The sequence below is a fragment of the Hippocampus bargibanti genome, linkage group LG15 (assembly GCF_051943395.1).
Source record: "Hippocampus bargibanti isolate YZ-2025 linkage group LG15, ASM5194339v1, whole genome shotgun sequence".
In the NCBI taxonomy this organism is placed as follows: Eukaryota; Metazoa; Chordata; class Actinopteri; order Syngnathiformes; family Syngnathidae; genus Hippocampus; species Hippocampus bargibanti.
Window position 1 is genome coordinate 4121360 of NC_142748.1, and position 17073 is coordinate 4138432.

Genomic DNA, 17073 nt, shown 5'->3' on the forward strand with positions numbered 1-17073 from the left:
ATCCCAGTGTTTCATCATTGAAAGCAAAGTGCAAAGTAAAAAAAAAGCTCCCTCATTCTTTTGGCCTATCTTTGTCGCGACATTTAGGTTACCTTTTAGCATTCCGTCTTTATGATCCACTTTCGACGCAGACTGGAAAGATTCCTGCAGGAATTTAGAACATGTACACATTATTTGTTACTTAAGTGTTACATATTGCATAATGAGCGTATGGTTACAAAATATAGGTTGTACAAGGTACACGCTAACCACTAAAAATACAATAAAATCAACTAAGCCCATTAGCTTGATTCCGCCATATTCTAACGTCTGTGTAGGCTCTCAGACGTACAGTCGTGGTCCATCGATGAAAAGGTTTCTTCAACTGTCATCTGTACTTATTTGAAGGTGACGGATGTTTCGCTCCTCATCCGAAGAGCTTCGTCAGCGGGCTAAAGTTGTGCTGGTAACTCTGCTACATAGATCCCTAATGGACTCAATCCCGCAGCCGAATGCCGGAGATCATCTCATACGTCCAGGTAAAGGGGCTGTGTTTTTTAGCTACTTATTCACCATCCATGACCTAGCTAGCTATTAGCTGTCTAGCTGACTGTAAATTTCTGACTGGCTAGCTGTTGGTTTTTTGGCTATTAGCTATTTGCTACCCAATAGCTGGCTAGCTAGCTAGCTTCTATTCTATTATCGGACAGATGTGGTGGTGGTAGTTCTCTGCTCTAAGGTTGTGGGAGCAGTGGACTACTCCCTGAAACTAATCTGATTACTTCTTTATGTTCTGTCTGATTACCTCTAATGTCCTATGCTTGGCTCTGATTGACACATTAGCTTTGGTATCATCTCATCAACATGATAATGAGGTGATACCGAAGCTAAATCTGGTTATGATTACCACATTATCATTGGTATATACAGGGCCAGAGTTACAAGCACCATTTTACTTCGCTGACGAAGCTTTTCGGATGAGGAGCGTAACACTTTCAAATAAATACAGATGACTGCTGAAGAAACCTTTTCATTCACATTCTCCTAATTTCGTCATTTCTTTTGTGTGCTATTTGTTGTGTGTGTGTGACAAGCTTTGTGTTATTCCTGGCAGTGGCGATACATTTACACTTAGTGATAGGTTGTCTATGAACGGGTTTCGTTGCACAAAATCCCGTTCTTTCTTTACACGGGGATTTTTTTTTAATTTGAGCTCCTTTGTTGGGACAATGATAAATTCAACCAACGACGATTATATATTTAACAGAAAACTCAAATGTTGATTTAAACACAGATCTTTCCTTGTGGGAAGAAAAGGATACAGTAAAGGCCATGTTGCTTCCTTCTCCCATTTCCTTGTTTGGCTTCTGGGTTGAATCACTGGTCGAATGAGATAAAAAAAATGAGATTAGGGGATTGGCTTTCACTTCTGCAACCATTTTCCCCCCTTTAAGAGCACTGTTGACACTATATCGGGAGTGTCTAACCAACTATTACACCATCTGAGCCATATTGCATTTACATTTATTTTACGATACTGATAGTAATGTAGCAGAATGTTTTGGTCATACCCCGTGCTGGGTTTACTCTTTTTTTTTTGGGGGGGGAGGGGTTGACATTCATATTTCAGTGCACATGTCGAGCAAATTTAAATGAAATAAACGGCGTGCACCTGCACAGACAAAGAGGTGCTTGTGAAAGCCGGATAAATCATGCACAAATTATGACATGGGGACTATCCATGGGGGTGGGTGGAATGACGTCAATTGTCTGTAAAGACTCAACCTTGTGGTATTTAATTCAATTGGAATGGTAAAATTTGAAATCAATTTCAAATTTATTTCAAATACATTTCATTCATAAGCGCCTTTCAAAAATCTCAATGTCACTTTAATAATAATAATACATTTAATTTATAAGTGCATTTTAAAACTCTCAAGGTCACTTTACAGTCACAGGATAAGCTTTTCTGTGGGTGAGTAGCGGCAGCCACACGCGCCAGCGTTCACTCAACCCGGAAGTAACTCAAATAGAAAGCTAGCTAGCTAATAGATACAGTAATAATAATAATAATACATTTCATTTATAAGCACCTTTACAGTCATTTTACAGTCACAGGATGCAGTTGCTAATAGATAGCTAGCTAGCTAAACAATAGCTAGATAGCTAGCGAGCCAGCTAATAGATAGCTCATAGATATAGAATAATACTACTAATAATAATAACAATAAGGAGTTAGGGTTCAATTTCATTACAATACATGTCATATATAGGCCTATCAATTAAAAATGTAATAATAACAAATACATAAAAATAGGATTTACAATAGACTTTACAGTCACATGATACGTTTTTTTTTTTTTCTGTGGGTGAGCAGCGGCGCCACACACGCCAGTGTTCACTTATCCCGGAAGGAATTTAAATAGGTAGAAAGCTAGCTAGCTAGCCAGGTATTGGGTAGCGAATAAATAGCTAATAGATAGCTGAAAGTAACTCAGATAGAAAGCTAGCTCACTAGCTAATAGATAGCTAATAGCTAGCTATAGATAGATAGATAGCCAGCTAGATAGTAAATAGAGAGCTAGCTAGATAGCTAGCCAGCTAGATAGCAAATAGAGAGCTTATGTTTATATCATTAAATTATTGTTAATTATATATTCCATTTGAACCTATTTGATACTCTGTTTTGATTTGATTTTGATTTTTAAAAACTGAAGTTATCTGTAACAGATGACAATGATATTTCATTTATGCTTGTTTAAAAATGGCATCATTGACATTCTGTGTAGTGGAGATCTCATATTACAGTGACATCTTTCCTTTCCAGTGTGACATGTTACATAACGTTCCTTGTCACGCCAATTAGTGAACAGGATTGCGGTCGAAATAAATGTGAACAGGTTACATTATAACGTGGCTAAGAATTAGTCACCCTGAACCGGAATGGGGAAGGACATTTTTTTTATCAAAACGAGTTAATGAATGACTCTGGAAATTACGCCATTTAAGAAAAAAATATATACAAATAAATATCGGAATTTCTGCATAGATCTTTATGACATTAACTCATTCACTGCCATTCACAAATGTATTCGGGAATTAAAAATATGACGTAGAGCGCCATTCCCGAATTTGTTCGGGTTTTGTTTTTTCATGCTTGGGTGCCGATAAAGCGCTGGCCATGGCCTCTGGGAATGTTCTACAAGGGGGCAGCATTTCCCTTTTTTCCATTTTAGCGCTTTGTTCCAGCTTTAGCTCTTGCTAAAGCAGGATATAAACCTATATGTATAAATTGTATTGTATTTTCGCCCTCATTTCAAGTTCATATAACTCCCCTACAACTTGGGAACTAACAATTTTTTTTCTGGTAAAGTGTCTTGAGAGTTTTGAAAGGCGTTTAGAAATTAAATATATTATTATTATTATCATTATTATTATTATTATTATTATTATTATTATTATTATTATTATTATTTGTTAGATTTGAATCTTTTCAGATTAAATCCTGTTATTATTATCATTATTTGGCTCAAACCTGTAACCTGTGATTTGCTGTGGCGACCCCTTGAAGGGAAAAGCCGAAAGGAAAAGAAGATTATTATTATTATTATTATTATTATTATTATTTATTATTATTATTATTATTATTATTATTACGCTGAATTTAATCTTTATGTAGTCCTAAAACTCAATATTCTGTGGGTCCTGGAATTTAGGTGACAATGACAAAAACCCTGACATTGGAGTGGACACATTTTTGCACGTGTCTGGCAGTGAATGAATTAAGGCTAGAAAGCAAGTATCAGAGGCATAAATGCACATTGCGTTGGTAAATAAAACATATTTGAACCTCATATCTATATCTAACGCACACTACTATTATATCTACAGTATGCTGTACTTTTTGCATTCATCACAGCATCAATTTAACACGAGCGGGGAAAATACGTCATGTTGTGATGCAACTACTAATAATTGCATCACAACTACAAAAAAAAAAAAACAGAATGATTGTAATTTTACTCTTTGTTTTTGTTTTAAATCATGTCCAAAATTGCAACATAATCGCATTTGGATTGGTTAAGTTGGGCAAGTCCCCGCGGAAGACAAATGTCCAGGTGACAAATGCATGTCCCGTCCACCCGCCACTTTCCAGGTGAGAGATTGTTTGCTTTAATGTATTATCCTACCTTGCTTTTTGCTTCCTTGTGAGCTAATATACCAAGAACTCAACCCCCCCCCCCACCTCACCAAAAACTCCCATTATGTGAACCTTGCTCATGTATGAAACCTCACGTGGCTCTTAAACTGACTTCTTGACATCTTCTTCAGAGACAAAGAAAGGTGGACGGACACTACTGCCCCCCCTCCCCACTGATGCCATTTATTTATAATGTTATATATGGTTTTATTGTACTGGTGTTTATTACTCCATTGTTCTTTTTGATTGTAAAGTGCTTTTGGATGCTTTGAAAGGCACTTGTAAATTAAATGTATTATTATTATTATTATTATTATTATTATTATTATTATTATTATTATTATTATTATTTTTATTATTATTATTTATTGATATGCTTTTGTGTGTGTGTGTTGTTGTTGTGAAAAATGTGTGTGTGTGTGTGTGTGTGTGTGCCAATCAAAAGAAACCTGGCATCGCCTCATACAGGAATTGCACACTCACACACTTTAATGAGTGGTTGAGATAAGACCACTCAAGAGTTTGGGACTTTTTCTTAGCGTCTTTGAAGAGACACCTGCTATTGTTTCACACACACACACACACACACACACACACATGCACGCACATACACGTTTTTGCTACATAGTGGGGACAAGGATTTGCCCTGTGGGAACCCAATTTCAAACATAAAAAAATATGTTTATATCGTAATTTTTTTTGTGCGCTTTGGCGATGTAACACACACACACACACACACACACACACACACACACACACACACACACACACACACACACACACACACACACACACACACACACACACACACACACACACACACGCACACACGCAAGCACACGCACACGGTTTTTCTACATAGTGAGGTCAATGATTTGCCGTGTGGGAACCCAATTTCAAACATGAAAAAAATATATTCAAATTGAAATTGTTTTTGTGTGTTTTGGTGATGTAACACACACACACACACAAACACACACATACATACCCGTTTTTGCTACATAGTGGGGACAACGATTTGCCCTGTGGGAACCCAATTTCAAACATGAAAAAAAAATAGATTTATTTCAAATTATTTTTGTGTGCTTTGGTGATGCAACACACACACACACAGACACGCACGCACACACACACACAAAGTCACATGAGCAAGAGCTCTGCGGGCTGCTGATAAGAGATATTGCTGCAAGTCTGGAGTGACTGCACGTGCACAAATGTAATCATGCACTTGGGAATCCAGGAATCCTTCAGGTAAATGTCGAACTAAAAAAAAAAAAAACAGCTGACAGAAAGGGGCATGTCCAAAACCCACTTCGGATACAAGTGCTTTAAGGTGTGAGAACCAGAAGATGCATTACTGTAACAATCAAAGATTTTGATTCAGTTTGTATCGAAAGAGCCAAGTTTGTTGTTGTTCAGTATGCAGTGTGTCACCGTTGAAACAGCATCGATCAATATATTTATCTACCCACACAGACATACGTGCAATGAAGCCAACCGGGAACCTTCCCTTTCATGGAATTAATTTTATGTCTAATTATGGCTCCGCGGCATTTCTGTCCATCTCCAATTCTGCGGGTGTCGCAGGTATGTCGCCTGGCAGCAAATCAGTAACCAATATGTGTTGCGCAACCAATGGGAAATTTTAAGTTCAATTATACAGTATTACATTTCGGGCAAAGGTGAAATGAGATGATCGCGGATTAAGAAGGAGGTCGAAAATCTGTTTTTTGGGTTGGACAATTTCCCTTTTGAAGAAATGGCTCCAACGTGCCCTTTGACCTTCCTGAACCCTGAGGTGGTCCCGTTTATTTCTTCCATCTGAAGGCAGCAGACAAGGAGCTGAAATTACATCTTGGGGTGCTTTTTGCTAGTTTGTCAAATTACCATACGTCATTGATTATTTTATTGTTCGTGTTAGCTAGAATTCGGGGGTGAAAAGCGATTTCCGTGACTTTACTTAACTCATTCACTGCTATTCCCAAATGTATTCGGGAATTGAAAGTATGACATAGAGCGTTATTCCCGAATTTGTTTGGGTTTTGTTGCTGAAAAGTTTTTTTCAGCCATCATCTGTACTTCTTTGAAGGTGCTGGATGCTTCGCTCCTCATCCGAAAAGCTTCGTCAGCTAAACTTCAGTTCGCTGACCAGTCCTGTACCCCTAAGAGCTCACACAGATATTCCGGTTTTGGTTTTTCTTATGAGGGGGGAGTGCCGATAAAGCGCTGGTCAGGCCTATGGCAATGTTTTCCTTCCCATGAGTCAGTTGCCTTTTGTACTACCACCCCCACTTGCGCCTCATATTACTCCATACTCATATACTGTACTGTAATTTACGAATTAACATTTTTCTGGTAAAACAGGTTTTTTTTTACGCTGCATTGAATGTCTATGTAGTCCTAAAACTCAATATTCTGTGGATACTGCAATTTGAGTGAAAATGACACAAACCCTGGCACCGGAGTGGCCACATTTTTGCACATCGCCTAGCAGTGAATGAGTTAAATGAGATGCTCTCTATTTTTTGCACAACATAAGGTATATATCTGGCTAAAGGTAGAGATTTGGAACCTTCCAAACCATCCAAATCGCTGTAATGAATTTCGTCTTTGTACTGTATTAACTATTGTGCGCACTGTGACCTAAATACCTAAATCGCACGGCCCACACACACAAAAAAAACAACAGCAAGTGTACTGCGTCATTTTGATGCACACCAAATTCAACTCAACACAAGCATTTTTTTGATTAATCTCTCTCTATGTCACTCAAACTCCAAAATAAAACAATACTAAGAACATCTAACTGAATATATGCCATTCAACACGTATACTACATATAAAAACCTCCCATGTTTGACTGCTGGAAGCCTGCCAAGTCCCCTGCGGCTTCGACTCCGCCTACGGGATGAACAACTATTTCAAGAGGTAGCACAGCGACGCAGAGGCACTGACGAGGGCAGTAAACGCAGTAAACGGTTTGCATCCACACCCTGACCCCCCTGACCCACGACCCCTCCCACCAAGATGCCTGAAGAAAAGCGTTTTGTGTTCTCCGTTCGCTTTATAGGAGCCGTACACAGGGAAACGCCGAAATTAAAGGTGAGTGCAAAGTTCTAATTTGTACTTAAAATATGTATTTGGATCAATAATTTGATTTGATTTTATTTTTTTTGTGGGGTGGGGTGCGCTTTTTAGATGTTCATGATATCCGTGCTGTGGTCGGATGACAATGAAGTGATTGTCTACAGGTCATATAATGATTTCAAGATCTTTCATGTAAGTTTTGTTCTTGCATTTCTATTTTTTTGGGGTAGAAGGAAATGATTCGTAAAGGAGTTGTCTGGGCTATTTAATCTTTTTTGGGATATAAACTTAACTTTTTTTAATTCTCTCTCCCTAAATAGAAGCAATTAAAGAAGAAATTTCCTCTCTCTGACCCGTCGCAAAGTAACACCAGAATGATCCCAAAATTTAAAGGTAATGGCTTGCCGTTGACCACAGGTGTCAAAGTCAAGGCCTGGGGGCCAAATCCAGCCCGCCACATTTTTTTTTCAGCCCGCGAAAGCAAATGAAACTTGTGAAATTCCATGATGCTTGCTAAAATATGAACCACAATTTTATACTTTGGGATGTAAACCACAATAAAAGTCATTATTCTTGACTTCAGATTTGAAAACTAGTTAGTCATTAATTTGCAATGCGCTCTATATGTAATATGAGGAGGGGATTAAACATTCTAATGGGTTCCCCAAATTCATAACGGCCCTCGAGAGGAAATCATAACTACAATGTGGCCCGTGGCAAAAAATGACTTTGACACCCCTGCCTTTGACGGAAATAAGAATCTTTACCCATATAAAAATCAGCTGCATGGAACATTTTTCAACTGACTAAATCCACCTCCTCTCCTCAGGCGAGGCTCAAAAAAAGGCCCTACAGCAAAGTGGATCAAAACGATCCATCCAAAGAATGAAAGACTTGCAGGGTTACTGCAAAAAGCTTCTCATGGGTCACCAAACAGTGACCCGCAGTTCAGAGGTCACGCAATTTTTCACACCGCTCGACCAAGACACGATGCCGGATTTCACCAAGAACAGGTACATTTCTCTTTGATGATTCGCCACAGGCGACTTGAGAGACAAATTGTCACACTTGACCTTCGTGCTCCTTAGCATCATGATCCTGCTACCGGATGAAAGCTCTAATGAAGGAGGAGGAGGTGAAAGGGTCGGAGGTGGAGGAGTTGGCTCCGTCACACGCCCGTTTGTCACCGAGACGTACCGCTGCGTCGCTGCGTACGAGACCAAAGACACTAAAAACCAGCCATTTAAAGTGGCCAAGGATGAAACACTGGAAGTTCTCATCAAGGACCCTGCTGGTCAGTCCACAATTGAAATCTCACTTTTACTCTTCTCAAAATACACACCCCAAAGTAAGCAATACAGTGATACCTCAGTTTTCGACCTTAATCTGTTTCAGAAACCTGTTCGAAAACCGATTTGTTCAAAAACCGAAACAGCACTTTCCATTCAAATCAATGTAAAAATTCTTAATCCGTTCAGTCGAGAAAACAAATTTTTAACTATTTCACAGCATAAACCGGATAAAAACTTAATAATAGAGCAGGTCATGTGTAAAATTCCATAAAAACAAACTGTAATGTTTTATTGTTACTAATTTTTAACATCAACATTAAGATCTGCATAAAAAGCTCTCTATCTGTCTGCCACGGGGCGTGTTGGCACCTATCCCAGCTGTCTTTGGGCAATCACAGGGCAAACTAACTTTTCAAACCATCCTCTGCTTGCTTTAAAATCATACTATTCATGAGATCTTAACCAAATATGTTGGCATTTTCGCAAAAATAAAACAACAACAATATTAATGCTGTCAGGAGGTGACGTATAAGGAAGCGGAGGGTCGTCGAGTGATGCATTCAGATGCACTCACTTTGGTTGAGAACCAAATTTCGGTTGTATACCGGGGCATAAAAAATATGACATTTTTGGTTGAAAACTGAATGGGATGAGAACCGAGACGTTCAAAAACCGAGGTTTGACTGTACATTGAAAACAACAGTGTATATATGTGTGTGTATATATATATATATATATACAGTAAAGTCTCGTTATATCGATATCGGATATATCGATAGTCCCGGTTATATCGATATTTTTTCGGACTCCCTTGAATATCGATATAACGAGACTTTACTGTATATATATAAAGTCTGTTATTGACTGTACAAATGAGTTGTACCATAAATTTTTACTCATAGGAAATAAAGGAGAGTCATTTTCTTCCCACATTTGCTATGGGCACAAGTTCATACTCCATTTTTCCGATATCTAGCGACATGTGGCATTTTTTTCGGCTGTCAAACGGAAGATTGCATCAGAATTACTCCACGCGTCCTTTGTTTGTGCCTAAATACCCATAAAAATAGTTTCCGATGTTTGTATTCTGATATATCAACTCTTCTTCTATGATTTTATCTAAAAAATGCGGGATGAGATTTTATTTATGATCAATTTTATAAATATTGTTAAACACTTCTTTAGAAGCCAGTAATAAATAATAATAAATCCCATCCCAAAACCCACCTATTTAAAATTGCATTTTCTGTGTAGCTCTCTCTTGTTTCTATTTATAACTGTATTTTATTGATTGTATTCTATTTATAATTGTATTTTATTCATTATCGTATCTATGCTTGTCTGTGACTGTAAAGTGTCCTTGAGAGCTTTGAAAGGTGCTTAAAATAAAATGTATTATTATATTATTATGAATAAAATAATTAAATAATAAAAATTAAATGTAATAAAAAAATAAAAATACTAAAAATTAAATAATAAAAAAAATAATAAAAAAATATAACAATATTCAGCATAAAATAATCTTTCCGAAAATCACAATTTCTGATTATTGTATCAAAAATACTACAAATCAAGATCAATAATTTCCAAAGCTATTCCACCGTTACCGCAACCTCTACACCTCAAACAAAAAAACCCAACAATTCTAACTACTTTCAAGAGGATAAATAAACAGGGAATGCGGTTGCACAAGTGAGCACACCCTTCTCATCACTGAGGAGGCTTTGCACACACCTTTAGAGCATTGTAAAGTAAAACCTGAGTCACCCCAATTAAAGTTCAGCTGCTACCATTATCCCTATTTTGATTTAATTCAATCAAACCACGGTGTATGTATTGTTTCCTTGACATACTGATGTACCGTATATGCACTATACATACCACACATACTGTACATTCCTCCCCATCCGCTCCATATATGCAAAATCTTAAAAATCCAGACTATCTATCACAACCTCTTCTAATACAAATTGGAATTGTGCAAAAGTGCACGGATAGATCATAAAATGAGAATGAGTCATGATGAGGATGATGGAGATAAGGGATCAGATCCTACCTTGCTTATGATTCGTTTGTTCTCCATCAGGTTGGTGGTTGGTGGAGAATGAGGACAAACACATTGCCTGGTTTCCTGCTCCCTATTTGGAAAAAGAGGAAGAAGATGAGAGAGGACTGCAGCAGCAAGGTGTGATATTTATCTGTTCAGTTTAAATGTTTTAGAATAGGTGCATCATCCGTTTCTTGGAAAATGTGACAAAAGATGACACTAAGGCGTGAACCTAGGACGAACGACTGAGAGATAAAAACAACAAAATGAGTCACAAATAGACAAGTGCAACTGGTACAGAAAATAGTTGTGAGTTAAATGCCATGTATTAAAAAGATTCAAAGTGATGCATTGCCTCAATTTGAGGCCTTTCGGTCAAACAGTTTGCTCAGTTCATACCTGTCAACGTGCGAGACACTTTGACCTTACTAACGGGTCCATTTTTCCGTACTTACTAAGAACAAAAAACATACGCCTGTTCATTGCGCACCTATATGAACAAATGTTCACATGTAAACATCAATACTTTTAACAAGTTAAAACACATTTCGAAAAGTAATCAATTGAATTTTAAAAATTGTCTTGTTTTTTTGCTGTGGACTAATTCAATTGTCCACAGCAAAAAAAAAAAGCCGCAATGCTCTACAACAACAAATAATAATAATCATCATCATCATCATAATATAATACTAATACTAAATTTTATTTGTAAGCGCCTTTCAAAAAGCTCGAGGTCACTTTACAGTCACTGGATCCGTTTTTCTGTGGGTGAGCAGCGGCAGCCACACGCGCCAGTGTTCACTCAACCTGGAATAACTCAAATAAATAGAAAGCTAGCTAGCTAGCTAATAGCTCGCCAATAGATAGCTAGCTAGATAGCCAGCTAGCCAGCTAGCCAGCCTACATACTTGATTATTGTTAGAAATATGGTGTAACTTGTTAAAAGTATTAATGTTTACATGTCAAATTTTGTTAATACAATTGCACAATAAAATATTACACGTTTTTTTTCTCAATAAGTATTTAGCCATTAGTAAGGTCACAATGGACAAATTGAATTTGTCCACAGAAAAAAATAATTTGATTTTAAATTCTTAAAAATATGAATGATATTACGGCAAAAAAAGACGGTAAAATGTTTAATTTAACTAATTTCAAAACAAAATTCCACTTTTCTTGAACTTGATTTTTCGGAACTTTTGTTTCATCTCGAGACTTTTCGCACTTTCCTGTATGCCGTACACCACTAAAAAATGTGCAAAAATTGTACAGAATACAGCAAAATATGGCCGGTTGACAGGTATGTCAGTGTGTTCAACACAATTTATTCACGACAACTTTGCCGTTTTGTTTGCGTCGCCCCCTTACGAAGGTGCTCTCTACTGCGCCGTGAGAAATTATTTCACCAAGAAGGCAGACGAGCTATCTGTGCCCATTGGTTCAGTGGTGGAGGTGCTTAGGATGTCCGATGACGGCTGGTGGCTCACCAGGTAACTAGTTTATCTTTTGAGAACAATAACGTTTGTGTTGCACCTTTTACGCTGCCGTAATTGGCAGATAGAAAACAGATCACTTTGCCATTTTACACCCAAGAGCTGACTTGGCGTTGTTGTATTGCAGATTTGCTGGTTATCTATAGGGGAGGGGGGGGGGGGGGAAATACACGAGTAATTTTCTTTAATTGATTTTTTTTACAGCTAATATGCACAGCAATATATATATATATTTCAGCATAGGGTTTATTTCTACATCCATTAATATTCTGGAATCGTTCCATTTTAAAATAACCAAAAGTAGGTGAGTAATACAAAACATGCAAGGACTTGTAATGTACTCAATAATACAACAGTGTAACCATTTTTTAATGATATAATAAAATGAAAACAAAGAAAGAAAAGAGAAAGAAATTAAATTAAATTAAATTAAAAAATATTTGACTCATAACACTTTCTGTTATGGGGGATTTAAATGCAGGCTCAAAAAGGACAAAGTCGAGAGTGGCTTTAAAAAAATGATGTTCGTATTGGTGTGATATATTATATATAAATAAAATAAAATTGAAATTGTATTATTATTATTATAATATATGAATATTGTATATCACAGCAATATTTTCACCTCTTTTTACCCATTTACACCGAGAATAGAAAACGTTTTCAGATTGGTTTTTAACACTATATATTGTGTAATAAGGATGTGGAAAAATTCAAAAATGGCTTCCATTTAGCTGCAGAATGTGTAGTTTCTGAGATATGAGCCGTGATCATATGGACACGTTTTGCACGAGAGGGTACAAAAATGAATTTATCTGTGTTCATATGAACACACTCGGCGTCAATGGGTTAATTTCAAATGCTTATTAGAAATATCCAATGCTCATCTACACTACCAAATACTGGTATTAAAAAAGTTGCCATTCAAAGATAGTGCAAAACTCTTGAACCTTCGGGGATTTTAATATTATAATAAAGCATGTTTTCCTTCATGTAATTAAAATTTCCCAAATCAATAGGATCAATCACATGTGTGAACAATCAAGTTAACAGCTTTTTGTCCAATTAAGCCACCATACGCGTTTAAAACACTATGAACTCATTCACTGCCATCCACAAAGTTATTCGGGAATTAAAAATGTGACATAGAGCGCCATTCTTGAATTTTTTTTTATTTATTTTTTTGCTTGGGTGCAGATAAAGCACTGGCCAGACCTCTGGCAATGTTTTTCCCTTCCACAAAGGGGACAGCATTTCCCCTTTTTACATGTTAGCTCTTTGTTCTACCTTCATCTGTTGTTTAAGCGCTATATAAACCAATATGTTTTGCATTGTATTTTGGATAGTCACCCTCATTTCAAGTTCATATAACTCCACACCTGTATAATTTAGGAATTAACTTTTTTGCCGATGAAAGAAGAGAGTCTAAGGTTTCTTACGTTGCATAAAATGTTTATGTAGTCCTAAAACTCAATATTCTGTGGGCCCCGGAATTCGACTGACAATGACAAAAACCCTGGCACTGGAGTGGACGCATTTTTGCACACCGTCTGGCAGTGAATGAGTTAAGTGTTCAACACAGCGATTTAGAGGACATTTAATCTCATCATTGTGATTGATTTTGTGGCAGCCATTAAACGTTCTTCTTCGCAATTCAATTCTGGTTGGGTTTAGTAGCGCTTTTTAGCGATTTATGCCATTGCTTGTTAAATAGTGGTACATACTACCTTTTATAATGGGTGAAACATAATTTTCTTAGAAAAAAAAGCGGTCTGGCATTCTAAATGGTCAGTGGGTGTGACTGTGATTGCCGATGCTTGTTTGTCTGTATGCTTTGGGATTGGCTGGCAACCAGGCTGGGATAGGCTCCAACATGGCCACAATGTGGGTTATTCTTTTCTTTAAACCACTTCTGAGAAACCAAACAGCTGAAACATACTGTAATAGAGCTGTTTATTTGACTTATGCATGTTATTGGTTTATTAGAGACGGTAGGGCAACTTTAGAGGGGGTGAGCCCTGTGGAGTGGAAGGCAATGAGTGTGTGTGTGTGGAGCGAATGGGCATGATTTGTGGCCAGCAACAAATCGGGCGTGTCATTAATTTGTTGCTATTTTTGTTCATTAAAAGTGCAAACAGATTTAATCCGCGACCGTGTGTCACCTTGACGACACCGAAAGTGCATTACAATACAATAGCCTGCACCTATTTTGTATAACTTACTGAGATCTGTTTGAAAATGAGCAAATGGCGAGAAAAAAATCAATGAAAAAAGCAAAGTTAAAAATCTAAAAACATTGTTTTCTCTCTGTGAAGTTTGAAAATGAAAATGAACATTCAATTATAATTAGCCAGGCGTATCCCCAGGACACTCCTTGACCTGCTGCGGCATTACCAAGTCTACCAAAATGAAAAGCATGTGTGCATGAAATAAATGAAAAAAAAAAACCTTTATAAAGTCTTAAAAGGTTACAATGCAAAATAGATTCTGGAATCTACGTAATTGTCCGAGATATTGTTTCAGACACTGTGGACAGAGACTCAAACCCAGAAAGATTATCTTCTTACTGCCGGCAGGAGACGCAGCCATTCATGACAGACGTCTGAATTCTGTAGCCTTCAAATCCAAGTGATACATTAGTAAAACATAGTTTTCTTGATTAGAATACTACACCTCTTGAGTTCTAAGCGCGAACAGCTGTAAGCAATAAAACATTGTGTTTTCCATGAACTGATGAATTTGTAACCTGGCTAATGAGCTCTTCCTGTGAAGGAGTTTGAAGTCCTAAATGACTTCTGTGATAAGGAGTTTCCTAAGTCCTAAATTCTGTGCAAGGTCAGATCTCCTAGATGAAGCTGACAGTTTTGGTTGTCTGTTGCTTCAATTGTGTATTCGAGTCACACATGTTGACTAAGCATATAACAGCATGAAACTTTTAAATATGAATACTTCTTATTCTCTATCAGTGTTGTTATTGACTTCTTCGAATATCTGAGACAATTGAGGTTCATTAACAGTAAGGACAGTATTGAATCCAAATTCAAAACAATGTTTTGTTATCCTTTCCAGATTCAACGACAAAGTGGGCTATGTCCCCTCGATGTACCTTCAACCTTACAACAACCCCTCCACTGGACTTTTAAGTTTACAGAAAAAACTCAACTGGTCCACCCATAACCAGATCATCAGCGGGTTACCTCTGGATGCTTCTTCTCCAGCCCAGATCACCGGGGAAGGCCATCTAGGACAAAGATCTGCACTCCAATATCTGGCCAGAACCAATTCAATGGACCTTCTGTCAGAAACCCAAACTATCTCTGCCCAGATCGAGGTTAATGACACTCGTTTAGGAAGTCGCGTTCGAAGCACCAGCTCAAGCTCGAGCATAGACACCAACGTCTCATCGGTCAGTAGCTCATCTTCAACTCCAAGAGCGGACGTGTTCATACCCTTCCCTCAACAGAGTGTCATCCCGAGTGAGCGTAATTACAGAGAACGTCGCAACTCCAGCGCCAGTTATATGAGTTCCATGAGTTCTGGGAGCTACAGTTCCAGAGGCAGCGACACTGGTCCTGTTCCTCCGATAGTCCCACCCAGACCCAAAAAGGAGGAGATTCTTAACCGATGCTCTTCGGTGACTTGCAAAGCTGCTCTAGAGACCAAAACCCGGCTCCAGAGATCGCCCGATTCAAACATCCACTCTCGCTTGTAGGGACATATGCAAACTCGACACTTTGGACTCTTTCTAATTTACTCACACTAGTTCTCATTCATACTTTTTTTTCCGACAAAAACAATAAGTGACTATCGATGTAAGGTTTCTTCAGCCATCATCTGTACAAATTTGAAGGTTTCGGACGTTTCACCTCCTATCCAAGAGGCTTCGTCAGCGAACTAAAGTCTGACTGGTCGTATCGGCCCTATTTATATATCCCTAATGTCCAGACATGGCGGCGCCGGACACAGCTATGATAGGTCCCTACTCTCAGGTTGGGGGGAGCAGAGGACCCCTCCCTGTGGCCCCACTGATTGTTCCTACATTCCTGACTAACGACTGGCCTATTTCCCCCACTCCCACCGGTATCACCTCATCAGCATTACGAAAGTTGCCTAACCTGTTTTGCCTAAGCAGGCTATTGTATGAACGATCCAAATATAACCTCACCCCACCAGACCAGTTTAATGAAGGATTTTGTTGTTTTATAAGAATCGCTTCTTTTACCCCCCTTTCAAACCATCTACGTTCTTTCGCTAAGATTTTAACCTCATTGTCGTCAAATGAGTGGTTGCTAGTTTTTAGGTGCAAATGTACTGCCGATTGAGGCCCACTTGTATTATCCCTGCGATGTGGATAAAGTCTTTTTTTGAGAATTTGTTGAGTCTCCCCAATGTACTGCTCTTTACAATTTTCATTCTTACAATGTATTGAATAAATTACATTACTTTGTTTTTCATTTCAATAAGTGACTATGTAATTGCACAACGGGACAAGAGAGGGAATGAAGTCTATTGAACTTGAAATCTGGTTTTGCAGTAAGTCGATGACAAGCAAGTGTAACGTAGCTTCAATGAAGCACTCGGCGGGGCTGGTAGAAAGAAACAATTTGCTCCGGATGTTGACGTGGATTGTTGAATGTTGGGAGGTTAAACTATTTTTATCTGTATTGTTTGTTTTGAACGCACGGAAATGACAGCATGGATTAGAAATGAATGACTGGTTGCAGTAGTTTTGACATTTCACTGTCATGCAGAACAAGCATTGTTGTAAGTCACATCATTTGTGAAATAAAGATGATTTGATAAACTTCCGATGGATATGATGTCGTGAATGTATTTGTAATAAACGGATGGGAAGAGATGGCACTTCAGAAAGTATTGTAGGATTCTTCCTGAGGGAATTTCTTTCTCCCTCAGTCATTTTCATTGTTTCCTCAACACGGCCCCCCGATTTGGTTTTGACAATCACACGACGTA

The 17073-nt window shown here is 38.0% G+C and overlaps 2 protein-coding genes across 9 annotated transcripts in view; one reads left to right on the plus strand and one right to left on the minus strand.

The window, feature by feature from the left end:
• tex2l (testis expressed 2, like) overlaps positions 1-17073 on the minus strand; it is a 35532-nt gene that overhangs the window by 2793 nt on the left and 15666 nt on the right. For all 8 annotated transcript variants that reach the window (XR_016117296.1, XR_016117295.1, XR_016117291.1 and 5 more), the window contains 2 exons: positions 10616-10697; positions 1302-1359 (listed from right to left, as the gene is read on the minus strand). The gene's annotated coding sequence lies outside the window, so the exon portion shown is untranslated. The remainder of the gene's footprint in view (positions 1-1301; positions 1360-10615; positions 10698-17073) is intronic.
• noxo1b (NADPH oxidase organizer 1b) lies at positions 7123-16908 on the plus strand. Its single transcript, XM_089014762.1, has 8 exons — positions 7123-7282; positions 7379-7459; positions 7588-7660; positions 8097-8280; positions 8356-8561; positions 10646-10744; positions 11979-12096; positions 15169-16908. The coding sequence occupies exons 1-8, from the start codon at positions 7208-7210 to the stop codon at positions 15809-15811; spliced, it is 1479 nt and encodes a 492-aa protein (XP_088870888.1). The 5' UTR covers positions 7123-7207; the 3' UTR covers positions 15812-16908.

Bases quoted from the DNA above. Each gene is read 5' to 3' on its own strand.
- noxo1b (XM_089014762.1), top strand. From the start codon at position 7,208: ATGCCTGAAGAAAAGCGTTTTGTGTTCTCCGTTCGCTTTATAGGAGCC. The intron at 7,283-7,378 runs GTGAGTGCAAAG...TGCGCTTTTTAG, and splicing joins GGGAAACGCCGAAATTAAAG to ATGTTCATGATATCCGTGCT. The intron at 12,097-15,168 runs GTAACTAGTTTA...TATCCTTTCCAG, and splicing joins GACGGCTGGTGGCTCACCAG to ATTCAACGACAAAGTGGGCT.